The 27,461-nt window shown below is 41.6% G+C and overlaps 1 protein-coding gene across 1 annotated transcript; it reads right to left on the reverse strand.

Moving 5' to 3' along the window:
- On the reverse strand, nt 1-26,329 carry LOC139303758 (microtubule-associated protein tau-like). The gene is given in 11 exon segments (XM_070927593.1): nt 1-198; nt 2,206-2,312; nt 4,056-4,137; nt 6,484-6,576; nt 8,207-8,484; nt 8,871-8,926; nt 9,937-9,940; nt 10,555-10,593; nt 13,160-13,183; nt 17,582-17,747; nt 26,260-26,329. Coding segments are annotated over 10 exon segments (1,029 nt in total). The 5' UTR covers nt 17,730-17,747; nt 26,260-26,329.
- Between the last annotated feature and the right edge of the window lie 1,132 nt (nt 26,330-27,461).

Below are 27,461 nucleotides of genomic sequence, written 5' to 3' on the forward strand. Positions count from 1 at the left end.
TCACAAGCCTTGTTTGGCCAGAGAGGCGGACACCTGGTCGGCCAGCGTGGAGAGCTGCGGAGAGTCGGCCATGTTGATGCTGCCGGAGGAGGACACGGTGCTGAGCTGCTGGGGGGAGTCCTCCAAAGAGACGATCTCAGCGCCGTGGTCGGTGCGGGCCCTGGCCGACTCACGGAAGCTCAGCTTGTGGCTCTCGATCTGCGGTCAGATCACAGGTGGAGGTTACACATGCTGCCTGAGTTATCTGTCTTCTGCTTCAGTAACGGTTACATGTTGGAGAGCGCCCTCTGGTGGGCAACAACATGTACACTAACGTGCTGAATGCTGCCCCGGGGCCCCAAAAACCTCAGGTGCACTATGTGACTTTCACTTGACATTTGTAGAGGCAGCCTGCTGTGGGCCCCGGGGCCAAAATGAGCTGCTGCACTCCCGTCCCTCCCACTCTCTCTGCATGTGGATATGCACCAAAAACCAATCATCGAAGATTCACTGTTAGACTGCAGACCTCAAGGCCAGGTAATGAAGCCGGTCTAAGGCCTCATCTAATCTGTCTTCCTGGATCATATTTCATGTCTCACTGGTACCTTAAACAACCGCTGCTGTATGTGCGAAAATAATAATAACTGCGTTTTTCCTTTAAATATGTTTCTCCTTTCGTCTGACCTCATTTAACCCAAATATGTAGAAAAGTAAAGAAGAGAAAGTAAGAAAATAAAGCATCGTTGTTACAAACAAATGAAGCAATATTTCATGTTTTATATGTGATATGAGGCTATCAGTGAACATTATGTCAGGAGGTCTAACTCTCTGATAGACGCGAGATCCAGGACGAACTGGACCCCCGACTGTGAGCCAGACCTGCTCCCCCAACATCACTGAAGCTCTCGTGTCTGAGTGATGAAAGAACGACCTGCTCCAGATTTAAAAAACATTTGCGTTGCTGTTTGCGAGTACTTACAGGAGTCCTCAATCTTTATGAGGGGGTTCGTCAAGATGGGTGTGATGGGTGCTGAAGGGACAGTCTGAGGTGACTGAGGGGGGGTGACAGCGGGGGAGGGGATTGAGGGGCTGTCTGAGGTACTCCCCTCTGCTTCCTTCCCCTTCTCCTTCTACAGAGGAGCCCCAGCAAAGGAAATGACAAGGCATGCAACAAAAATACACGGGATGATATCAACAGAAATCAAAACGCAACACAAGATATGAAAAAAAAAACAAATGAAGCAGAAAAATGATGACAACAATCAATAACTGATGATGAGCTTAAAATCAGCTGGATGGAGAAGATGGGAGCGTGAAGAGGGAGAAAAGCGGTAAGGCCAAACTCAGGGGAGAGATGGATGACTTAAGATCATGTGCTGCATTGTGGGTTAGAAAAAGTCTTCCAGCCCTTTCAAAAGCGCTGCTACGCACGGCTCTCAAGCTATAAAACGAGACCAAAATCAAGACTTGGCTCCTTAAAAGCTTCCATTTTTGAGTGGAATTTGGTGCAGACAAACGATGTGGACATTTATGAAACACCAACCATCTAAAAAAAAAAAACAGTACTTGTATTTGCATTTATATACATTTATATCAATCTAGCAAATAATAAATTCTGATGAAATTGGTTATCTTGCTTAGAAATACTATGTAAATTGCTGAATCATTAATGCACTAATATTGCACATTTAGTTTCCTTAATGCTATTCTATACTATTTTATTTTTTATGATAAATGATGTGGTCTTTCCATTTTCCCCACAAAAGGTGGATACTTATTTCAGCCTGCCTGTCTGAGGCTGCACACAAGAGGATAAGGCAGCCTACATGGCCTGAGAGGCGACATCCAGGGCTAAAAAAAGGCTGCAGAGAACTCGTTGCTGCGAGTTCTCTGCAGAACTCTGCAGTAATAGTTAAGATGACCTGGGTGTTGCTGTGTCTGAGGTGTGAAACTTGTTGCTGTGTTGCTGACTGCGTTTCACCCACTAAGAAAACCCAAAGGCTGAGAATGAGATGTACAAGGATCTGCTGCTCATGCTGCATTCAGGTACGTCCGTAAATCGTCATAATGACAATGAAAATAGATGAGTAACTTCTCCAGCTGCGCAGATAAAGCTTTGGACATGCAGTCAGCAGGACATGATAACATGAGGAAGGGCAACAATACGCTAATAGTAAAGAAGTAATCTAGTGTTTTTAACATGGAGTATGGTTGTGATGTTTTCACCTTTCTCTGTCCACCTCCAGGAACGTGGCCAATGTTGTCCAGAGAGCCGATCTTGGACTGGACTTTGAACTCCAGCTTCTCATTTTTGATCTCGATATTTCCACCACCTGATGAAAACAGAATATAGTACTGTAATTAATACGTTAAAATATATATAACCATACGTAGAAACATGTAAGACAAGAGGCAGCAGACAATACAAACAAGTACTAACACAAAAGTGTAGCTAGTTTTAGTACTTTATATGTTAGCTGGTTTTAACTGCTTTATATACAGTCAGCTAGTTTTAGCTAGTTTATATATAGTTAGCTAGTTTGAACTACTTTATATACAGTTAGCTGGTTTTGACTACTTTATATACAGTTAGCTAGTTTTAACTACTTTATATACAGTTAGTTGGTTTTAGCTACTTTATATACAGTTAGCTAGTTTTAACTACTTTATATACAGTTAGCTAGTTTTAGCTACTTTATATACAGTTAGCTAGTTTTAACTACTTTATATACAGTTAGTTGGTTTTAGCTACTTTATATACAGTTAGCTAGTTTTAGCTAGTTTATATACAGTTAGCTAGTTTGAACTACTTTATATACAGTTAGCTGGTTTTGACTACTTTATATACAGTTAGCTAGTTTTAACTACTTTATATACAGTTAGTTGGTTTTAGCTACTTTATATACAGTTAGCTAGTTTTAACTACTTTATATACAGTTAGCTAGTTTTAGCTACTTTATATACAGTTAGCTAGTTTTAACTACTTTATATACAGTTAGTTGGTTTTAGCTACTTTATATACAGTTAGCTAGTTTTAGCTAGTTTATATACAGTTAGCTAGTTTGAACTACTTTATATACAGTTAGCTAGTTTTAACTACTTTATATACAGTTAGCTAGTTTTAGCTACTTTATATACAGTTAGCTAGTTTTAACTACTTTATATACAGTTAGTTGGTTTTAGCTACTTTATATACAGTCAGCTAGTTTTAGCTAGTTTATATACAGTTAGCTAGTTTGAACTACTTTATATACAGTTAGCTGGTTTTGACTACTTTATATACAGTTAGCTAGTTTGAACTACTTTATATGTTAGTTGGTTTTAGCTACTTTATATACAGTTAGCTGGTTTTGACTACTTTATATACACTTAGCTAGTTTTAACTACTTTATATACAGTTAGCTAGTTTTAACTACTTTATATACAGTTAGTTGGTTTTAGCTACTTTATATACAGTTAGCTAGTTTTAACTACTTTATATACAGTTAGCTAGTTTTAGCTACTTTATATACAGTTAGCTAGTTTTAACTACTTTATATACAGTTAGTTGGTTTTAGCTACTTTATATACAGTTAGCTAGTTTGAACTACTTTATATACAGTTAGCTAGTTTTAACTACTTTATATACAAAAATTGTTAGAACTAGCTAACTATATATTGTTAGCTAGTTTTAACTAGTTTTGATAATGTTAGCTAGTTTTAACTAGTTTTGATAATGTTAGCTAGTTTGAACTACTTATCATACTGTATAAGGTAAAGTAGAATAATGTAAATACTCAAGTAAAGTAAAAGTACCTCAAATTGTACTTAAGTACAGCACTTGAGTAAATGCACTTTCCAACAGTGCACAATGAACATGTACCATGAATGTTAGCGAAACACCAGAGCCAGCTCCATTCATCGATGAAGACTGAATGAAAGCTTTATAAAGCTAGTAAGTGGACCTTTGAGTCAAGAGTATTTTGTTACATGTCAAAGAATATTATAGTATTCAAAATTACATTCAGTTATCGTCCTTAACAAACATATTTCAGTTCTTCTGAGATATGTGGTTTATCTTTCTTGCACAAACGTACCTGGTTTATGATGAATGTTGACTTTCGATCCACATTTAGACTGAACGTTGCTCAGATCGATCTTTTTGTGCACAATCTGAACCTGTGAAGGAGAAGGGAGCGCGGAACAAATGCAGTCTTAATTCAGAGTAACATGTCACTCTAAACTCACTTTGCATGCAACTACAGAGGAACTGATCCTAGAAACTGGCCTGTTAGTCTGAACTGCTACCAGGAAGGAAACACAGATCAATAAAACACTAATCATACACGTGAAGACAAACTGGATTAGATATTAAAGTCTCGTACTACCATCTGTGACGTGATCATTTACATTTAAAAAAAGAAATGCAGAAAAATGATCCAGTTTCATGTTAGTATTAAGATTAATCGATCATATTCTGCATTCTTTATCATGTGCTGCTTGTTGATTTGAAATAAAAGCCATATCTCTCAGCCGTGAATCACAATGGCCTCATCTCAGGATCTCCCGTCATGGCCGTTTGTCTCGTAACACAAAGCGCTCAGTCTCTCAGCTGAGGTCATCTCAGCGCTCATGACAACAGGCACAGTTTGGTGGAGAGGCCGAGGACAGAGACCCTTTGTTACCATGTAGAGACTCCTTCTCCTCACGCTTTCATGACACTATTAGTTCGCTTCACCGTGACGGAATTAAGATTTCTTTTTATAGATTTGATCTGATCGTAAAGAATATCTGATCTTGCAACTGAGCAGTGTGAATAAAAACATCCACAAACAGGAGTCATGCATGTTGTTTCAGGGGCCAGTTTGGGTGCTAATAAATCGATCACAGTCAAACCGACAAGCACAGATTCAACAGAGTTATCAAGCTTACATTAGACCATGAGCATTACATAACGCTGTTAGCTGTGACAGTGGAGACTGGTCTATGGCAGTGATGGAGGAAGTATTCAGATCCTTTACTTCAGTAAAAGTACTAATGCCACACTGTAAAAATGCTCTTTTAAGTAGTCAAGTCCTGCATGTAAGTATAATCAGGAAAATGTACTTTTACTATTAAAGTATTAAAAGTAAAAGTACTCAGTGCAGTAAAATGTCCCCTGTGACTATTGTACAATCGTATTAAATTATTAGATTATGAATACTCATCAATAATGTAAAAGCAGGATTTTACTGTTGTAGTCGGTCGAGGTGGAGCTCATTTTGAACTATCAACTAATGATTATTATCTTTCTGGATTAATCTGCTGATTATTTTCTCCATTAATTGAGTGATTGTTTGATTTGTAAAAATTCTGAAAATCGTGAGAAATGCCGTCACAATTACACATTATTCAGTTTACTGCAACTTTTGAGAAGCTGGAACCATAAAATGTTAATTCATCAGTTATTAAAATAGTCAATGAATTAATCAGTTAGTCGATTGAATCTCTAATCTTATATACTGTTGGGTAATTTAATCTATAACAATGCATCATATTTTATGAACTAAATCTTAATTTTTAATAAATGTAGTGGAGTAAAAATACAGTATTTCCCTCTGAGATTTGGTGAAGTAGAAAGTAGCATAAAATGGAAATACTCTTGTAAAGCACAAGTAACTCAAATCTAAGTACAGCACTTGAGTAAATGTACTTTGTTACTTGTTACACTGATCTAGGGTTTAGTGCTAGTCTAGTTGTCGGTATGAAATGCTCATGACTGCGTATAAGTTCAATGATAAAACTGTTAGTAGAGGTGTTGGGAGCATCGAGGTCAGAAGTGGGTTTCACACAGACGAGAGGTTTCGTGCACTCTGACATCTCACTCCTTTGTGAAGATGCATTCAGTAGAAGCAACAAGAAGGGTTTTTGGCAACAGCTGCATACCTGCAGCTTGCCATGGGCCAATCCCATATCTACTCACATTGCCACCACCGGGTACATGTTTTATATTATCTTTGGAGCCACATCGGGACTGCACAGAACTTAAGTCCAACTTCTTATCAAGAATTTGTACCTGGAAAGTTGATATGTGGGGAAAGAAGACGGTTATCCTGGAGAAAGCAACAGCAGCTGAGCTGCGAATGAGGACCACAGCTGGAGAGGAAATTAGATCTTAGAGGGATGAGTTCGAGGCTCAAGGGAGAGAGATTAAGGAGGACGGGGAAGGACTTTTTAATTTCCTCTTAACAAGGATCTGTGTGATAATCATAACTGCAGAGATACTCAAGAGTCTGGCGTTGAGTTCATCCCTTAAGTTACTCACTCTGCCACTGGGTACATGTTTGATATTATCTTTGGAGCACATGACTATAAACCACCTTCAGATCAAGTATCTTAACCTGGAAAGTCGCTGAGAGCAGCAAGGCTACTGTTCTTCACTGAGGACATGTTTGTACCACAAATAACGTAGCTGCACTGTGTAAATAAATGATGCAGTCGGCTATTTGAAGAGGACGGACGTGCTCCATTTTTAAGATTGCTCACCTTTCCTCCACCAGGCGTGTGCTTTAAGTTGTCCTTAGAACCACAACGAGCCTGTACGTTAGCCAGGTCCAGCTTCTTATCGAGGATTTGGACCTGCAAAGTGTGAGAGGAAAAAATAAAACGAATCAGAAATGAAAAAGAGAAGAGCTGCAGGAGAAGATCAGCCCCAAAACGGAGGAAATAAGAAGTTGAAGGGATGAAGAATGGACATATTTGGACTAATTTCATTAAAGCTGCCATCCACGCTGAGCAACGTGCGATACACTGGCTCAGTTTTGAACAGATGTTATTATGTAAATATCAGAGTAGTATGAGTCTCCACACAGTTTTTCTGTACCTCACCACACACAAATGTCCATATAAATCATACAATAACTAATAAAATGTTACAGATACCAACTTTAATGCTTGTTTAAATGAGCTTTTAGGGCAACAACTAGAAAAAGCAACATATTTCAGTGTCTTGTTAGCGATTGTTGAGCAGATTGTACAGATTCCATGTCCATCTTCTGATCATGTATGAGCACAAATAAAGAGGAGCACTTTCTTCTTTTACCAAAAGTTGGTTTTGATGATCATAACTGCAGAGATACTCAAGAGTCTGGTGTTGAGTTCATCCCTCAGTTACTCACATTGCCGCCACCGGGTACATGTTTCATATTGCCTTTGGAGCCACACTTAGACTTGGCATTACTATAGTCCAACTTCTGATCAGGGATTTGCACCTGGAAAGATGAAAACGTCAGCTTTTAGATTTTGAGTGTAGACGGTGGTTTGACACATGAGCTGTGAAGCCTGAAAGAAACGGACGCAACTGACTCAGAAACAGCTGTTAACTCACGCTGCTTCGTGTAACCGCATGCAGGTCGAGGTGATATTACGTCAGAGAGGACGAGATAACACTGGGCTACTCTTGAAACTCTTTCCCCCCTGAATATACTCTCATTCCCTCTCATTTCCTTGAGCAGGAAGGCCACCGCACCAGACACCAGAAGGGATTCACTGCAGTCAGGAACATGTATAAAAACATTTGTTTGGAGCTTTTGTGCCGTTTATTTGATCTGACATTTAAACGTTGGTAAGATAAAGACTCTCTTCCACGGTGTGAACTATATATAAATATCACAACTCAAGATCCCCTCCACATTTCAGCTGTAAAAAAACATCTGACACGTGACACTGACCGACACAACATTAGAACAAAGACTTGCGGTGCTTTAAATGCTAAAATGAACCTCTCGCACATTAACACACTCGTCAACCACAACACAAGCACACCCACGAACACTGACGGCATCGAAACATCAAAAGGCAGGTTGGAGTTTTTAGTTCCATTTCTCAGCTGCTCGGGAAGCAAGACATTTACTGATTGGCTGATTCAAATCTCAGTGGGCGGAGCTTGGAGACGAGTTGGCCTTCCCAGCTGGAACTGACCATGTTAAATAATAACGCACGCTGTCTTGTTTATACTACACTGGCCGTCTGCAGAACATGGGCAGATGACGAAATACATTTCACAGAAAAAGGAGTATTTTTATTTGCTTTTGGCCATTTTTTTTTTGTCAGTTGTGATGCTGACCTCTGGATCTGCCTGCTGAGGATCAAACCTACCAATAAGATTATCTGTGCCTCCAGAGCAGCTTCTGTCTCCAAACACCTTAAATGGATCTAAACCTCCCGTCTGCAAACTACCGTAGAGGCCTGGACTGTAACTATGAGGTACCTTTCCACCTCCAGGCTGGTGCTTGATGTTGTCTGTGGAGCCGATCTTGGATTTGATGTTCTTCAGGTCTGGCATGGGCGCCGCTGCAGCAGCCAGCGGAGCCGGCGGGCGGCTCTTCAGCGAGCCCGGGGATTTGGGCGTAGAGCGCACCACCGCCACCTTCTTCACTTTGTTGGCCTCAGCCGCCGCCTTGGCAGCGAGGGCTTGGCTAGAGGGAGATTTTGGAGTACCAGGGCTGCTCTGTCCACTCTGGGCATCTTAAGCAGTTGGAGAAGCAGCGGGTCAGAGGTTTTAAACAAGTCAACAGTCAGGGATGAAAGGAAAAGAATAACAGAAATAATAATAAATCCTTAAAGTAAAAACAAACTAGGAGCTCTGCTGGCTAAAAGCTGGCCAAGTTTGATCCAGGTCGGACTGGATCAGACTGTGGCATTGTGGCTGTGCGACTCTAAAAGTGATCTCTAATCATTTGTGCATTTGGTTTGTTTTTTTGTTTTTTTTTACCTTTTTCATTTTTGGGAGTGGGAGGTTTCTTGGCACTAGCTGCATCACAAAAAATATGACACATCATAAATAATCCTTAAATCTTCCTCTACATATAAAATGAAAAGAATGACAATGAAATGAAATGATTACATGTAAAGTCCTCATTACGTACCTGGTTGAGCTGCAGGTCTGGCAGAAGGTTTGGCTCCAGGGGTTTGAGACTTTGCACCACCACTCTGGAAATCAACAACACAACCGAAAAGCTTTTTAGTTTTCAGCAGAGACGTCGCTTTTCCCTCAGAAAGCTGCCGTCGCTTTTATTCTACTTGCATTTAAGTGCGAGGCGGATCAGTAATCACACAAATCTACAATACAAATCATTCTGATCAAACTGTAAATCAGTGATGAACGGGTGAGGCTTTGGTTAGTGTTTTCGGTAATTGACAAAAATGAGGAAACTGAGCATCCATCCATCCTGGACTCAGCTCGGGTCTAAACTCTAAGCTGCATTCAGACCTGTACTTACTCCGGGCTGCCTGGGCCCTGTGCTGCTGGCTTTAATGGGGATGGAGCTGGGGCCGTTTCGGGAGGAAGCGGGTGATTTGTTGCCCTTGGTGACTATGGATGGTCTTTTAAGGGAAGAGGTTGGTTTGGTGGCAGTTTGAGTCTTTTTCATGAAGAGGGGGAAAAAAATTAATGAAAAACAAAAGTTCGAATGACAATGACCATAAAACAGAGGAATGATTCAACAAATGAAAAATGATGGAAAAGAATGTGTTTCACGAGCATAATGTTACAGGATTATTCCGCTTTATTAGAACTCGGATCATCGTTTCCATCAGTTGTAAAAACTTTGCACAAGTCAAAGAAATTGCTGAGATCCGGGAAGAAACACAACAAATATGTTGATTTTTGATCTGATGCTCCCAAAACTAATCAAAAACAATGGATCACAAAATGGCCAATTGTACGTAAAAAGGTGTCGCTCACAGTGATGAACCTACAGAGAATTATCACCTGACTTTAAATAGCGTTTTTGCATCTTTTAGCTCATTGTTTTGGTTTTCTGGCCCACAACTTTACTGTTTTGGTTCACAGCTCTCATCAGCATCATTTTTTGGAACCAACTGCACACGACCCGCTCAGCAAACTGACAAAGTTAGCAACTAGCTGGTGAACATAGTGGAGCATTTAGCAGCTGAAGAGCCAGATATTTCCCTCAGGAGTCGGTGGAGACCAAAAACAGAGCTAAAAGAGAGAGAACACTGGACTTACATTCATTAGTTAGCTGGAACTGTTTCAAAAGTTCATCATATCAATTGAAAACCTAATAATATGTCAGTTTACAGCTTGTTTCCACTGCTCCCCTAGTGGCCACACTCTGTTATTGCAGGTTTACTGTGAGAGAAAGATCGTAGTTATGTTTAAAATAAACGTTGACCGTTGAGAGGAAACAGAAAACAAACAGCGGGTTCTTCTCTTTAGACACAACCAGCCACTGTAACCTCTATTAAAGACTTTCCAACGCTGATAACGTCGTGCTACTTCCATCTCTGCACATGATAGACATGAGTCATAATCCACACGGCCACTAGGGGTCCTAGACAGGTGAACATGAATATAAGCTACTTCAGGCATTTTAACAAACAACGGATGCTGTCAAAGTCTCAAAACATCAGCAGTTTAACCAGATTATCTAAACCACTTTATTTGCAGGCAAAACATAAAATGAGCAGACAAGAAAACGTTCCCAGATCTCAGCCATACTGATAGGAAACATGTTCCACGTTGTAATAAAGCAGAATTATCTCTTTAACAAAAGAAATGAGTGACACACCACCTTTAATAATGTCCTTGGTTACTTACCTTATCTGCAGAGCCGTTATCCATCTTAGCTTGAGCTACAGACAGAAGAGAGAAGCAGACTTTACATGTTGACCCATTTCTTTAAAGTTTAATCTACACTTTCTCCTTCATTTCCACCCGAGTGAAATAAACTAAGAGACTTTTGACTTCCAAGTGTGTGTCTAAACACATTCTCGACGAAACAAAAACCAAATCCTGGTGATGTGGGGTATGCAGCATGCATGGTGACACAAAGTGCTCGTGGAAACCAAAAAAAGTGTCTTTTTCGGGCTGCATAACCAGCAGAGTGAGCAGAGATGGAGAGATGAAACAAAAAAAATGAAATGATAAAGTGGGGAGGGGGGACAACAAGCTTCTCCTCGGGTCAGAGAAAACGTCCACAGAAAGAATTCAGAGGGAGAGTGCAGCATAACACACAGTAGAAGCTGCGTTGTAAAAGAAAGAAGTGGAAGGAGTTAACTGAAGAGGACTCTGGTGAATATGACGGCAAACAGACCTTTGAAAATAGCGACTGGCACCAAAGACTTTCTGGCTGGAGAGCTTTGGGGGGGCGTTTTCTGGAGTTCAGCGGTACCGGTGGTCTGAGCCACATTGCTCCTCATGTCTGAGTCATTAGAAATGTCAGGCCTCGAATAGCTGGCTCTATGTAAGGATGAGTCACTGCTGCTGTTTTCAGCTGCCGGGCCAGATGGCATTTTGGTAAAAAGGCTATCCTTCTCGGAAATGTTCCTGCTGCTGTGTGCTGGATGAAGATCTTCTGAACGAGAATCAAAGTGTGACAGACTTTGGGTGTGAGAGGGTTGTTGTGTTTCTGGGGTGATATTTCTGCTTCCAGAGTCACTGCAGGACTTCAAAGCGGCTCCATCTCCATCAGTCTCTCCATCCTTTGTTTGTTCGGAGACGAGCTCCTCTCCTTGATTAGCCCACGAGCGTCTGTCCCCGATGGATGTCAGGTCTTCCAAAGCCGTGCTGCGGACTAAAGACAGGTTGCTCATTTCAGTCAGGCACTCGGAGGCGTCCAGGCTGATCGCCCTCTGAGAATCCACAGCTGCAGTCCGCTCGGGGCTCCCCCTGCTGGCCGGTGCGTCCCGTCCGGTCTCTGCTGCGCAGCTGAGGTCTTCAGATGCCCATAAAGACTCACTCAGCCTCTTGCCGCAGTCTCCCACTGCTTTGTTTCCTGGGTCCGGGGAGCAGGACCTGGGTCCGGCGGCTCGGTCTACAGCAGGCTTTGATCCGTCAAACGCAAATTCACTGCGGACTCCAGAGCCAGGCTTTGCTAATTTGTTTGGAAAGCAGATTAATGATGACATTCACAGCACTCGTTTTCCATCTCCCCGTTGAAACCAAAAAATAATTCAAGAAGTGAACAGAACCGGGCGACTGATGTCCAGAAGAACAACAAAGGAAAAAAAAGACCATTTCATCAAGAAAAACAAAGAAACTATAAAAAGGTGAAGATGCAACACCATGAACGTGATCAATGGTTCACATGAAAATAAAATGAGATGAAAATGGACAGTAATGCATCACACTGGGGTGACAGACGACAGATGATGCATTCCGGTGAACATAATGAACAACAGATCACTAAAATATGCATTTGTCTTGTAAAAAAAGTGATTAAATTATGATATTAAATCTTCCTGAACTCAAATAATACACCCCCCCCAAAGAAAACCTTCACATTTGCACCCAGTTTTTGCAGTGATAAAGCAAACTGTTAAAGCGCTCTAAAAGAGCATGGAGTCTGGAGTGTTTTACAGTGTATAAAAAAAAGGATTTAATAAATTGATAATAATTTTACTTCCTCATTCTACCTTTAAATTATGAATTAATAATTGAGTTTTAACCGAATCAAACAATTAATACTTTATTTTCATGTCTGTATCATAAAACATTTACATTAAAGTTTCTATTTTATGATCCAACCCACAGGGCGACAACCGGAGCTCTGATTGGTCAGACTCCTACCAACGCTCACCAGCTGACCAATCAGAGCTCCGGTTGTGGCTCTGTGGGTGGGACTTGAAACAGGGCGACACACATGTAAGTAAATCGAATAATTAAAGCTTCCTTAAACTATTTTCATATTAGCAATTGATAAACTGAGCTTTTTAGCATCTTTTAGATCATTGTTAACGTTTTCAGCAAAAGATTTTATTCAAAGTTGTGTTTACAGCTGCTTGTACCGCACTCAAGTGGCCAAAAAGTCTCATATTTCAACTTTAAAAGTAAGAATTAAAAAAACATTTTGCGATTCTATTTTAAAGTTCAATCATTAACTCATTTAACGACAGAATTAGGAAATAGAATTATTAATTGGCAAATTTAATGATCTTTATATATATCTATATATACTTAGTTTATAATACATCAAATCTAAAATTACCTTTTTATTAGCTGCTTTAATTAATTAATTTGTTATAATTAAACCCTGTAAAAGTGTCAACATGCACGTACTAAGGACACAGACTGCAGAGAACAGGTCCTTCCCCTCTGGCCTCCTTTCTGTCCACCGTGAGTTACAACTGTATTGATATCCATCATCTGCAGTAAATAAATTCAGTCTAAGTGCGATCAATAAACCATAAAACAGCCTACCTGTTGAAGCTGCTCCTCCGGCTGCTGATTGAAGATGAGACAGATGGAAAAGACATTAGAGCATGATCAGTAATGACTCTCTGTCATTCATGACTGAATAATACACTCGCTCACTGCAAAGAAATCAATACAGCACGTCGGCAGTTAATGCAGAAAGCCCATAGCGAATAACTGTTAATTAAGTCATTCAAAAACATAGAGAGAATATGCAAACGAGCAGGTTTCCGCAGCTTTAATGAAAGCCTGTCACGCTGCAGCAGTGCCACACCTAAGCTGGTGCTCCATGTGGTACTTCAGCTGTTTTTAACATTATTCTGGCGCTCCTCGTGACATCTGTTTAACAGATCACAGGAGTCTTAAATCTGCCTGCGGTTTGGCTACTCGGTTCACTCTGAAATAGCCAGGATGTAACCATCTTTTTGTTTAAAAGAAAAACAAAAAAAAGGACATGTTTGAGTCTGCTTATGATCATGTTGCAGCAGAGGATCAACCATCAGAGCAAGCGTAAAGAAAAAAGAACGAAGCCACAGAACAAACCCAAAAAAAAACCAACAAAACAGTCTTTTCCATTTATGATGCTGAAAGAAAAAAAGATAGTAAGCTTCATTTTACAAACACGAGAGCAGCAGGAAGCTTCGGTCATCAAACTGAATCATCAACATTTTGGGAAATACACTATTTCACTTTCTGGCAGCGAGTTAGATGAGAAGATGAGAAGATTGTTGCCTCTCACTCTGAAGCTACAACCAGCAGCCAGTTAGCTTAGCTTAGCACAAAGACTGGGAGCAGGGGGAAACAGCTAGCCTAGCTAAAGCTCTCTAATTAACTTCTTATATCTTGTTTGTTTTATGAGAGAGATTATTCTACAAACTAATTCTTTGCAGCCTCAAGATGACAAGACTCCAGGAAGTTACTGGTAGCATATTTCCCAAATTGTCCCAAATAAAGACGCTAGGAAAACAATTGAATGCACAAGCGGCTGAAAGGAGGCGAGAGCTCGGAGGCAGGAGGCGTACCGAGCTGGCCCTCGTCTTCACACGAGGCGCCCTCCATTTCTGAGAGCTCGGCTTTCTCTGCAGACGTCTCTGCGGCGGGACAAATGGACGTCAGTCAGTCAGAAAACAGGAGCTGTTCAAGCCTAAACTTAACCGTAATCTGGCAGATGCTCCTCGGGTTTACTCGGCTAAATCAACACCTCCTGACCTCGCGTTGGCCGCGGCGGGTCAGTTGTGGTATTTCTCATGTTCGCTGTTTAACAGATCAAGGAGCCTCTTCAACCTGATGACCCTCCCTTCCTCAGGACTAGCCGTCACTCTTGGTATTCATGATCAAAGCATGCTTGAGCCGGACTGGAGTGGAGCTACTGGCTAATTCTTACAGGCACAGAGAGCCTTTATTCTCCATGTTAATCTACAAGTTCTTATCGTGACAACACGGCTACATGTGCCTCGCTATAAATACTTTACACATTAGCATACATGCAGAGAACCCCCACATTTAAAACCAAAGCGGGTTAGAGTTGGAGGGCTGAAAATAATGAAAACTGTGAGGTAGAAGAAAATCAACAAACTAAGATGAACGTTTCTCTGATTATATCTCTGAAACAAAAGAAAGTTATTTGTAAAAGAGGAGAAATGAGCTGATAACCTGCACACAAAGTGAAAACATGCCACATGAGGGTTAAGTTGTGTTAATGCGCTCTTTGGTGTTGAGGCGTCGTGACGTGACGAGTGCAGGCGGGCGTACCGGGTCCACCGCGGCTGCTCTCTGGTTGAGAGAGTTCAGACACACATTTCAACTGGTTTTCACCGAGCGCCGCTTCATCCTCTGCGGATTGAAGGTAAACAGGAGGTCAAGCTCGAGCTTCATTGTGACAGAAGACGACATCGCTGTGACATCAACCTCAATTAATGTTCCTGTGGGCTGTGAAATAGAGCTACAATGGTTGAAACGACAATCAGCGTTGTACAGTCGCAAACATTCACCTCACAACAAGAACAAACTATTAAAAAGAAAAAGCAGAGCGGTCTCAGAGCTGGACGATTACAACACAAATATATTCACAATTTGGTGGCTGTATTTTGGGAAAGATTAATGGTGTTTTAATGCACAAGAAATCCTGAGAAACACACATTTGGAGGCTTTCGTTGTTAATTTCACTCATTAACAGTCACATAAGGAAATAAAGAAAACGTTAAAGCAAAGATAACACGACATTTAAGCTTGACGATACGTTGCTGTGGTCGCGTCGTGTTGTTTACATAGAAGGGGATAAAATATATCAAATTAAATGATTTTGTGTCTTTTATCTTATATAATTCTACTACAAACTTAAAATGTATGTTAAATTCCCTCCGAAATGTAAAGTCATTCATTCATTTCCAACATGGATGGTAACCAGAGAACTGCACTTGTGTATTCCTTGTTCATGTTTGGATTTTAAGACCCTTTGCGATGAATTTGGACAAAAGAGTCACAAATTTATTATATTATTGAAAAATGATCTAATAACATTGTTTATTCATGTGTGCACGTCTATCAGACCTTTACTTCACAACTCTATAAAACGAACTAAAAGTTTATTCTAATTGGTTAAGACATTTTTAGACCAGACTCCATAGACTTTATAGCACAATTTACTGCTCTACATTTCCTTTAAACTAACCACAATCACACAGCTAACTTTAAACTACAAACACTACAGTTTCCAAAGTCTTCTACTCAGACAGATCAATGAGATACTCACTCTGCGTGTCACCGCTGATAAATGTGGAGTTTGTCTCTGCAGGCGGACCTGACTCTGAGTGCTGCTTCCTGTTTGTACGTGAGATGGTGAGAAGTGGAAACGGGGAGAACGACTGCACTAGTGAGGGCTGTAAACTGGGGAAAGCTAGGCTACGTACTAATTGGCCGTATGGTTGATCGGGACAAGAAGGAAGAAACTGAAACTGATTATTAGCTACAGGCTCAACAGTCCGTCTCGACTGTTTTCATTTATTTTACAAAGTCTGCATTAATAACCCTTTCAGACATTTAAACATCTGATGTTTTCTGCGCAGCGTTAAAAGCCAGATTGTATCTGAACTGAATTGGTAGCGAACAGTGACACAGGATGGAGACAGGCCTCCTTCTGAAGGGGGTCTGACCCAGATGCCTGGATTACAGTGCAGCACAGTACAGCTGCAGTCGGGCACTCAGGGCCAGTCAAGCACGTCTTGTGTTCATTATGTAAAGCGGGATTAAAACAAAGCACAGTCGAAACTCTGGAGCTCAGATTCAGCCCCGACTCTTCACAGACTTTTAGGAAACTGTGGGTGGAAATATAAAACCTTCTTTGAGACCATTTAATATCATATCTCCAGGGATTAAAGCCTGAAGACTCGGGTCGAGTTGACCTTTAACCTGTGGGCTCCAAAGTTTACCCACAAGTCAGTAATAACAACACACTATAATGTAGATACAAGTACATATTATTATTATTATTAATAATAATAAACAGTATTTGTCAAAAATGATAACTCCTCCCTTGAAGACTCTTTATTATTACAACTGTGTTATATTATATTATCATTCATTTTCTGTTTATTTACCAGGAGGAGTTAATACGTCAATAAACAACTTAGAACAACATTAGAATCTGTTATAAACCGTTAAATGATTCAATGTTTATATACTTCAAATGCTAAAAAGTGTTGCCATTAAATCATATATATATATACTGTATATATATATATATACATAACAATATTAATTTGATCTATAATAAAATCTGTGCTGTCCTTTACAGAATATGATTGGATGTAATCGTCAATGCAACTGGATTATCTTTGTTTGTTAATAACAGTTCAGAACTTCCCTGAAAATGTAAGCAACCGACATATTAACTTGTATTGTTGTTCATTTAGACAGCTATATATCACTAGCATGTATAGTTCATCTTGGACGTCAAATGTTTTGTTGTTGCTGCAGATAAATAAACTATATTAAAACCAGTTACTTTATGAAGCTATTGGTCGGTTTTCTCCGGAGAGAATCTGAATCTGATATTTAATCTGTCGCAGTTGGAAATAGATTGTGTGAGTGTGACTCTCTGTGTTCAGGACACCACAGCTGACCCATGATGTAATGATAAGAAGATAATGTGAATGATGTCATCAGGATTATGTCACCTCGTTCAGACCGACAGCGGCGCTGCGTTGATGTTGATGCAGCAAAAACAAAAAAGGGTTGAACTTGAAGTTTTGTCGCAGCACAATGACACATCACCTGACGCCGCGCAGCCAATCACGTACAACTTCACAGAGTTGCCGAGTCCTAAAACCTGAGAAACCTTCAGACTCATGATTCTGTTTCTCATCGGCCTCATTCATTGACTGAGGAGGCGTCTCCTAGTTGACCGTCCTGGTCTGTCTCATGTCTGACCTTTCATTTTGGCGTCTCCGGGGCTTCTGTGTCCCATCTGGACTCCGTTCTCCTGGTGGTGCTGGTCGCTGATGGTCATGTTGCCTAAGGAGGAGCTCATGGTGTCTCCAGAACTGTAGCTGTTGGAGGCGTTGTTCATGTAGTCCATTGCCAGTCGCAGGTCAGGCTGCAAAGAGTCCAACAAATGAAGATCAGGACGGAGTCACAGTGAAGGTCCAGGATGAGTCACACAAGTTCTACATGCAGACTATCGGACCAGGAGGGACCCTGGTTTTAAGGATTAAACACAATGATGGCGTACTTCACTTTGAACCCAGTCCGTCACCACCAAACGTAAACAGACACTGTGGCTGTAAAAACCAGTTATTTATACATCCTGACGCTTCATGTTACAGCCTGACAGATAAAAATAGTCCCTCCTGCCCATGTGCACGCCGTCCTCACGGTCACACTGCCTAAACAACCACCTCTGAGCGAGTGCAGTGAGTGTTTCATGCATTCAGATGTTGATGCTTCACATTGAACCACAGGAAATAAAGCTTGCAGCCCCGACGAGCTCCTTCGACCGGCGAGATGTGAACTGCGTCAAATCTCATAAAAAGAGGATTACATATCAGATTAAAGCCGAGCCTCTGGTTACATCAGCAGTTTTCACTTTGAATCATATTTTTTTTCTTCTCACAATCACACAGCGAGCCGGTGCAGAGAGCTTATGGAGTAATCAGTGTCGGCATCCAAACTGCTCTTTTTCCTCCGTGTTTGTATTCGGACGCAGATTTGTCGGCTTCTGGTCTTTATTTTCATCCTCGTGCCCACTTTGGCTCACAAACACGACTCGGTTTAATCTCTGCTGCTCAAAGCCTGCAGTGACCCGATCACAGATTATACTCACAAAATGATCATCCGTCAATATCGCGTATCAATGGAAACCAGTCAGTGTTGCTGTGAATGTTTTCCCTCTCTAACTAACTACATTTTCAGCGTACAGTCTTGAGGTAATTGTACTTGCTTTATACTTCTACTCCACCACATCTCAGGGGAAATATTTTACATTTCTCTGATACCTTTAGTTACTTTGCAGATTCAGATTAATAACACAAAACATAATCAATAAATTATGATGTATTAATAATGGTTAAGACAAGACTTTATTGATTCAGCAGTATATAAAGTACTTATAATGAGCCCCACATTTACCAAGAGGAACACATTAAATCATTATAATCCAGTAAGATAATACACGTTGTTCTGTAGTGGGCCATTCTGCATAATGAGTACTTTTACTTTTGGTACTTTAAGTATATTTTTATTCTAATACTACTGAACGTTTTGTTCGTTTCCCCTCTAAACTTCTCACATTGTTTCTTTTAAACTTTAACAGTTCGAGGTCCAAAGAGGTAAAAATATCCATTATTTTACAAAATATCTTCTCCCATGAATGACCTCACGACCCCTCAGATTTATCTTGTGACCCTTTGGGGGGGTCCGACCCCTATGTTGAGAACCACTGGACTAAACTAGCCAACAGTATATAGATTAGTTAAAACTAGCTCCACCTCAAGCATCTCACACCATCAGTGTTAACAATCTAATAATCTTATATATATACATATCACGTGACATTTCTACTTTTGATACTTTTACATTTTGTGATAATACTTCTGAACTTCTATGTTGGAGCAGGATAAGCAGGATTTTTACATTGTTGAAGTGGTACTTTTACTTAAATAAAAGGATCCGAGTACTTCTTCCACCTCTTGTTATCTTCGGGATTTTCCCCCAAACACCCTGCAGCGATGTGACGGCACCTGACGCAACCGCCTCTTTACAGGCAGCAACTCCTAAACTGTCGCCGTGGTTACTCCACACCATAAAACCTACTCTTAAAGGCACGCTTGGCTCAGCTGTGTGACCTTCCCTCTGTGGACCTCCATATCTCCTGACCTTCGACGTTTAAACAAACGTTGTGAGTGGGACAAAGCGGCAGCGAAAAAAAACAAAACACGCTCCTTCTGGAAGGAAATGAATTGATGACGCGCATCATAACCAAACGACATATTATAATACAAGTGCAGAGTATTGATTCACAAAACATTCTGCTGTAATATTGTGTTCATTTGGCCCCATGAGTCAATTTATTCTGATACATTAAAACTAAGATAATAATCAGGCTAAATTAGCAGTGATTTGGTATATAAATAAATACAAATAATATGGTATAAATATTTAGATTAAAAGTTTTGAATTAATACGCTGACACGAAGTAGTTGTATTTTTTAAGATAGAAGTTTAAAGGCCTTTTCATTTTGAAACGTTAAAGCTGCCGTTATTCTATAATTTCTTATTCTTCTTATTGTCAACAAATCCCGTTGATGACCAAAAGCAACATGAATTGATCCGACTAACAAGTATCATCTGTGTGTATCACAGCCTGATACGTCTCCGTCCTCTGAGCCGTAGAGCTCCATCGTTGTTAAAAACTATAAAAACACACCAGTGAGCCTCACTGTGTTACTGGGAGACATGTTCCTTCATCACCATGAACACACACACACACACACACTGTAGTTTATTAAGACTCCCACACACACACACCGTCCTGCTGCCCCAAATACTCACTACAGCACCAAATGTGGATTCATCCGCCACTGAAAATAGTCCCCAACTAAAGCACTATTTCCTCCTGTTTGAGAAACGTTTGATAAAAACTACAGTGAGTCTATTTTAAATTAAACTTTAAAATTTAAGTGGGCTTGAGACACGAGACGGATCAGCCGTCGTGTTCGCGTTAGCCGACGAGGTTTGTTATTTGTCACGTATCCGTCCCGCCAACGTCACTTCCAGTCGCCACAGAGGCAGCGGCTGTTAGCAGCTGTTAACTTAACCTTTGTCACTGAAGAAAAAAGCCTATTTAAGAGTTATTATTTCTGTAAGTTCACTTACAACAATCTGCATAGCTGCATCCATCTCCTCCACGCTTGCCGCCATTTTCATGGAGTTGCCTTTGGTGATTTTTCTGGCGCTGGTGCAGGAACATAACGTCCCCATCTCTTAATCCTGCCCACAAAGCTCTGATTGGCTCCGTTGTGTCTTCCAAATGTGTGGAAACAGTGAGCCACAATGAGCACAACACCAGAGCTACAGTATTTGACTGTCACTGAAATAATCGCAGATGTAGGCAGCGATTGAGAGGTCTGGAACCAGGCTTGGCTTTGAGCTGAGCGCCACAGACAGGACCGGGGGGTCAGAGAGTATTCAGACGCCGACTGACACGTCCTTGGTTTTAGTCTTTTTGTGGGATTTATTGACATTAAGATGAATATAGAATAACACAAACCATACCCTTTAAAAACGTGCAGAACTGCATTTAAAAAAGAGGATATTATAAATGGTACGCTGACATTTGCGTGCCCCGTAGAGCTTCTAATGAATAGTGCACTCTCACTCAGCTCCCGGACAAAACTCCCATTGTAGCATCACACATGACAGAATCCAAACAACAAGAAAGCTGCAGCCTTGCCAGCGAAGACAATCCCTCCGAGAGGCCGTTCACTCTGCGTCCGGGTGCTCAGACGGTTAGAGAGCAAACAAACTCTCGGCTGATAAGAACCGGGTCCTTCAGCTGATAATCGTGTGTGCAGAGGGAATGTACGTTAGTCTGCGCCGTGGTTATATTACAGGAGACTGGTGTCAAATAGTTACAGTTTACTCTGTAAACACGAGAGCGTTTATCATCTTCATCGCACCCACTCATTGTGTCGAGGCCAGGCCAGGACCAGACCCTCCTGATGGTTTGCTTTGGGACAAAACACGCACACACATTTCACCTGCTGCAGAAAGGGAACGTGACAGCGGTCTTTGTCGCAGCTTCATGAGGGGGGAAAAAGGCTGAAAGGTCCGCTGAGGCAGCTTGTTCCTCTCAGGGGCGTGTGAAAATGTAATCTTGGCTCAGGCCTCCAGAGCAAACCGCTAAGACGTCTCTGCAAGGACCAACAGGGACGTTGACTCAGCTCCAGGAGCAGCGAGCATGCAGCAAGACATGCAGTCTGAAGCTGCGTGTGTGGTTCCACCCCAAACTCAAAAGTGTGATGCGCCAAAGTGGGTCAAAATGTTGATTTCTCTTCCACTGATTTTACACACGAATAAGAGTTCTGTAGTCAAGCAGGAAACGGTTATATAACGTCTTCTGTTAATAATAACAACAACCGGTTATCTGGGCTTGAGTCAACAAACCATTAAAGAGGAAACCAGCTCTCCAAACTGGTTTACTGTTTTAAAGCTGTGGACATTTACAGCCACGAACCTCAAAGAAACTATCAGATGCAAAGTGTTTTTGGAGCTTGACCCATATTAGATAGTAAAAATCAGGATCTCTCAGTTTGATCATCCTTTTATAAATCTGTCTCTTGTGAGTCCTCGACTCCGAAACCCAAAAGGAATTCAGTTTATTATCACGACATTCAAATAAAAACAGGGAAATCTTCACATGTCCGAAGCCAGAGACGGAGAATTTGAGACATTTTTGCTTGAAAATGATTTAAATTATTAATCAATTATCAAAATGGCTGGTTTTGGAAAATATGATCTGGTTCCACCTTCTAAAATAAGACTCGCTGCTTCTTTATCTGTGTTTTATAAACTGAATATCTATAATTATCTTTAGACTGTGTGGACAAAACAACAATATGCTGCCTTCAGGGGGCGTTTGGATATTAAATGGTCAGTCTATTAAATGTCTAAAAACAGAGCAGAATGCCGACGTTGACGTCTTTAAAATGCTTGTTTTGTTCGACCAGAAGCCGAAAAAGACAAAAGATTTTCCGTCTACAGAGAAAAGCAGCAGATCCTCAGACTGTCGATTCCTTTCATGTCATTTGACTGATTGATTCATCGTGCATTTGTTCCCGTGCTGAGACAGATCAAAATCAAACCCCCCAAAACAAAAAAGGCATTTGCGATGCCGTGTCTCGTCCTGCCGGTTCAGCGGAGCTGCTTGTAGCTCGGCTGAGAGACGAGGATGCTGCTCTCATGCTTGGTTGCTTCTGTATCTCTGACCTACTTTCCTCGTCGTTCCCTCTCTCTCTCTCTCTCTGTGTTGTCAGCCTCGCGGCCTCCGGCAGACCGCCTCTACCTTTCTAATGTGGGCCCGGCCCTGCGGTGGAGGGGCTGAAGGTGGAGCCCGTTTCCATCTAAGCGCTGGAGGGGAAACATCTTGCAGGGCCGGCCTCCTGCACAGCATCAACCAGCAGCTACAGACACACATGCTCAGTAGCTGCGGTGCCCAGTAGTCGCAGTTTCCACACCTCCAGGATGTAGACCACACCCTGCTACCTTTCCACATCCTCCTTTCAGTTTAAAGGCGCTGCCGCTTCTTAAAAGAATTTGTTACATAATCAAAGCTCGACTTTCAGGTCCAGTTTGCAGACAAACCGCGAATGTGAGGACGTCTTCTTGTGTTGTCATGATGCAGAGAGTCAAGTAATCAGACGCTCCAGCTGCTGCATGTTTCAATATGTACACAAGACCCGGAGCTACGACCTGACACACACACACACACACACACACACACACACTCCTCCATCAGCATGGAGACAGTTGACTGCGTACAAGAAAGCAGTTTAACGCCCGCTGTGGCATTTTTTCTTCTCTTTAACGAGCCGACGCTTCTGTTGGCAGTCGTTACAACTCCGTCAGGTTTATCTGGTCCGTTTTATCTTCTTTCTGCACAGCTGAGAGAATAAACCGGACACACCTGGGAGTCGATTTGTCTTCACAAAACCAATAAAAGTTTGATACAAGAATATTCAAGGCAAGCAAGTGAGCCATTAATCAGAGGCGAGACCCCGGAAGAAGCAGGTCAGAGCTGCAATAGATGATTATTTTCATCATCAAATAATCTGTTCACTCATTATTAATCATGTTAATGTTGTTTGTTCGAAACCTAAATATATGAAGTCACCAGAAACCAGAGAATATTTGGCATTTCTTTGCTTAAAGATTACAAACTGACTGAAGATTAATCCCCTAATTGTTTCGGCCGAAGCAGATATCTGAGCCAAACGCAGTAAATCTGACTAACTCATATAAAAGTAATTTCAGTGATGTCGTTGGTTTTGCCAGCCTAAGCTCTTCAGGCAGCTCCCTCCAACATGAGGCTGGCTGAATGCGGCCATCTTTGGACTCGAGCCGACACGTCGGTCTTCAGTGTGGATTCAGTTCATGAAACTCGGACGACGCAGTGAAGTCAGCGGCCAGATTCGGAGGAGTGATGGTGTCGATGAACCTGCGTCGGCCATGTTGTAGTTTTGGATGTCCCTTCAGCTGTTTCCCTTCTGTTGGTTTGAATTTTATAGATATATTTGAATGCTGGGATGCGGCCACAGCTAGCTTCCGCTAAAGCTAATTTCTACACTTTTTCCAACCCGTTTCCTGTAATTGACATTACAGGTGTAAAGAGAACGTCATTATCCGTCTCTGTATTGGGCAGAAGACCGGAAGTGGGCGTGGTTTATACAGGAAGTCACGTTAAATCGGGCAAACGTTGTATTTTCTAATCTAACAGTCATTGGCAATACAACTGTTGTGCCGTCAAAGCATCAAATTGATTTTATATTGGCATCTTTCTTTTTTTATCCCAAATAATAACAAGCAACTTTGGGTAAAATAAATAGGTTTCCATCGCATTATCTGTGCTTTCCTGAATAACTTCCCTAATTGAAATATCAATTTTGAGTTTGTCATACCACATAAAGAAGGCAGAAGCTAAATCTAACCATAAAGCCTATTTTGTGGAGCCATGATCTTTAGCCTGTGAAGGGCTTATGGGAAATGGTGTTTGTTAAAGGCCTATAAAAACAAATATTGAATAAACAATATTATTTAGTTTTCCAAAATAACTGCCGTCCTTATCTAAACATATGCAGCGAGCCACATGACATGATGTTGAATAAAAACTCTGTTCCGAGGTTGGATTTTCCTTAATAGTTAAAAATGTCAATGAGGTTTTGAATGAGGTTTTCTTTCTTCTGGAACAGAACCTGTAAGTTCTGGCTTCACTTTGTCTCTCTGTGGCTGAAGACATTGAACTGATGACAGCAACAATGGACATGTGAGTATTGTATTAAGATGCATTTGAAAAAACTTTGAAGTACAAGTTGAGCAGTTCTCTGGGAGGGAGGAGTCCATGTTTTGCATACCAGCACATCTCTCCAGCAACACCCCGTGTCAAAGCGCTGCAGGAACTTGCAGAAGGCTGTCTGAGTTTCTCCACATATTAATAAAATGACACGGAGATGTCTGTCAGCCGTCCGGTCTGCCTCCTCGGATCATCTGGAATGGCTTCCAGCTGCGGTTACAGGCTACAAACGTGCCCGTTTCCGCGCACAAGAAACTGGCCTTTCCCACGAGGATGGGGAAGAGGTGTGTCTGTGGCGAAGGACTAGACAAGAGATCCTCATTCCAACGGATCCACCCAGTCCATCAGACCACATATGTTACCACCACCGGCACGCAAACAGCGCATTAAGCCCTATTGTTTTCATTTGGTTTGTGGACGGTTGAAAGGGCTTTTCATGCACCTACGGTGGATCAGATCCTGTCCACTGACCCCGGGAGGATTACCCAAGAGCCCATATGTGTCAGATAAGCAGCCCGGTTCACTGCTCCGGCTGTGTGACAGCGGAGACGCGCTCCCTCTCTCCCTCCGCTGCTGATCAGATGAAAAATGGGCTTGGAATTTGCGCACAGGCGCCGCATCACTCCGATTCCCTACAGTCCCTCTAAATAATGTAAGAATATGAACATACAGGAGAGACGCGTGTAAATGAATGCAACACACCGGGGGCTTGCTTTCTGCTTTAGCTGCAGGATTCAACGTTACAGAATAACAGGAGAACATTTGTGTTGCACGCACAGATGGAAACCATTCAGGCCTTCAGATGCAAGAAAGAAGCGAAAGATCCAGAATAACGGGAGAGAAAAAAATAAGCAACGTGAAGAGTCCGAGCCGCCACAAATCCACATTCAACCCGCTCAAATCAGAACACACAAAGACAGGAGCCATTCAAATGTGTCACAGAGAAAATAACATTGCATTATTGTCCCCACGGGATCCTTTAATAATGAGATTATAAATATTCTGGCGGATTACTGTCTCGTTACCGCGCGCAAGGACGACCTCCGCGCGGCTGCAGCGGCAGCGGGACCTGCACCGGAGGAGGATGGAGACATTTTCTTTTTCAGCTGTGAATGAGGAGAAAACACGCAGTGTGCCGTGTTTGTGGGGGGGTGACTGCTGCTCCGGAGCCGGAGCGACGACGGCCGCAACAAAAACACGTTTTCTGTGTTTATTGCAGGCGGATCGATGGAGATGAAGACGGCGCACAAAGAAAGTCTCGTTTATAAAAACACGGGGGGGGGGGGGGGGGGGGGGGACGTGTGCTGACATATGATGTGAGAAACATGCATCTCATTCATGTGCATGATATATTTCTATACGTGTAAACGCTCAGAGGCCCAACCTCTCCCACCTCACGCAGAACATATTAAGTGACGGATGCCGATGCAGAACCACGACGCAGCGTTTGGATCTCGTGTCGGCGGCTCGCGGAGAGGTTTCCCCGGGGTTGCACCGAGACCGGAACGGTGAAAATATGAGAAATATGTCGGGTTTTTCTTACCTGAGTGCGGGCGGCGGTGTTGTCTCTTCAGCGGCGGTCGCTCACCGGGTTGACACAGCTTCTCCTCGCAGTGCAGCGGGCGGCCGGAGGGGGGCGCTGCGGAGCGGCGACTGTCTGTCCTGAAATGCAACCTGTCTGCTCGGAGCAGCTTTCAGCCCGACTGCTTTCATGCAGACTGTAAACAAAGAGCTGCAAACACGAGCTCTGCAAACACTGTGTGTCTTTTATATTGACTACAAACACACTGCAAATGTCAAAACTCACCTTATTATAGAATACCATCTCTAACTGCAGTAAAAGTGGCAGTACTATAGTGTACAAATACTCTGTTACAAGTAAAAGCCCTGCAATCAAAATTGAAGTAAGAGTACAAAAGTAAAAGCACTCATTAAGCACTCATTTCCAGTGGTGTAATGTAACTAAGTACATTTACTCTACTTAAGATACTTGTACTTAATCAGCTTTAGTTACTTTACAGATGAATACAAAATATAACTAATATTCAACAGCAATCAACTAATACATGATAATAAATATTATTAATAAGGATTAAACTACCCGGCGGGATATAAAGTCATCAGCTCCACCTTCACCAGCTGCATCATTAGTGATGCTTCTACATGAATGTATTAATGCATCAATAATTACAATCCAATAATATATATATATATATATATATATATATATATATATATATATATATATATATGCAGTAGAAGTATAAAGTAGCAGAAAATGGAAATCCTCAAGTACAGATTCCTCAGTACAGTACTTGAGTAAATGTACTGCGTGAAAATGAAATACAATTTGAATATTTTGTATAGTTGTACACAATGTTGCTACATTATGAAGTCAATCTTAAAGTAATATTTCAGTTCTGTTTCTGTGCACAAAGCGGCTCAATAGAGAGAACAGAGTCCAGACCTCGACGAGGGATGAACTGGATCACAGACCTGATCAGTGTTGGGCCTCACTGACGCTCTTTGGCTGAATGCAGCAGGTTCAACATCTGGAGGACAGACTGAGAGCAGACGAGTGGAGGCCGTCAGAGCAGGTGAATGATGTCTGCGTGATACATTTAATAGTCACGTGTGCGTAAACATACAAATCGGACAGACAAGACAAAACAAAACACACTGAGAATATTTGTTGATTTGTTATCTAACGTGCGTGTTTGTATCTTTGCCTTCGATGGATGTCTG

The sequence above is a fragment of the Enoplosus armatus genome, chromosome 20 (assembly GCF_043641665.1).
Source record: "Enoplosus armatus isolate fEnoArm2 chromosome 20, fEnoArm2.hap1, whole genome shotgun sequence".
Classification (NCBI taxonomy): domain Eukaryota; kingdom Metazoa; phylum Chordata; class Actinopteri; order Centrarchiformes; family Enoplosidae; genus Enoplosus; species Enoplosus armatus.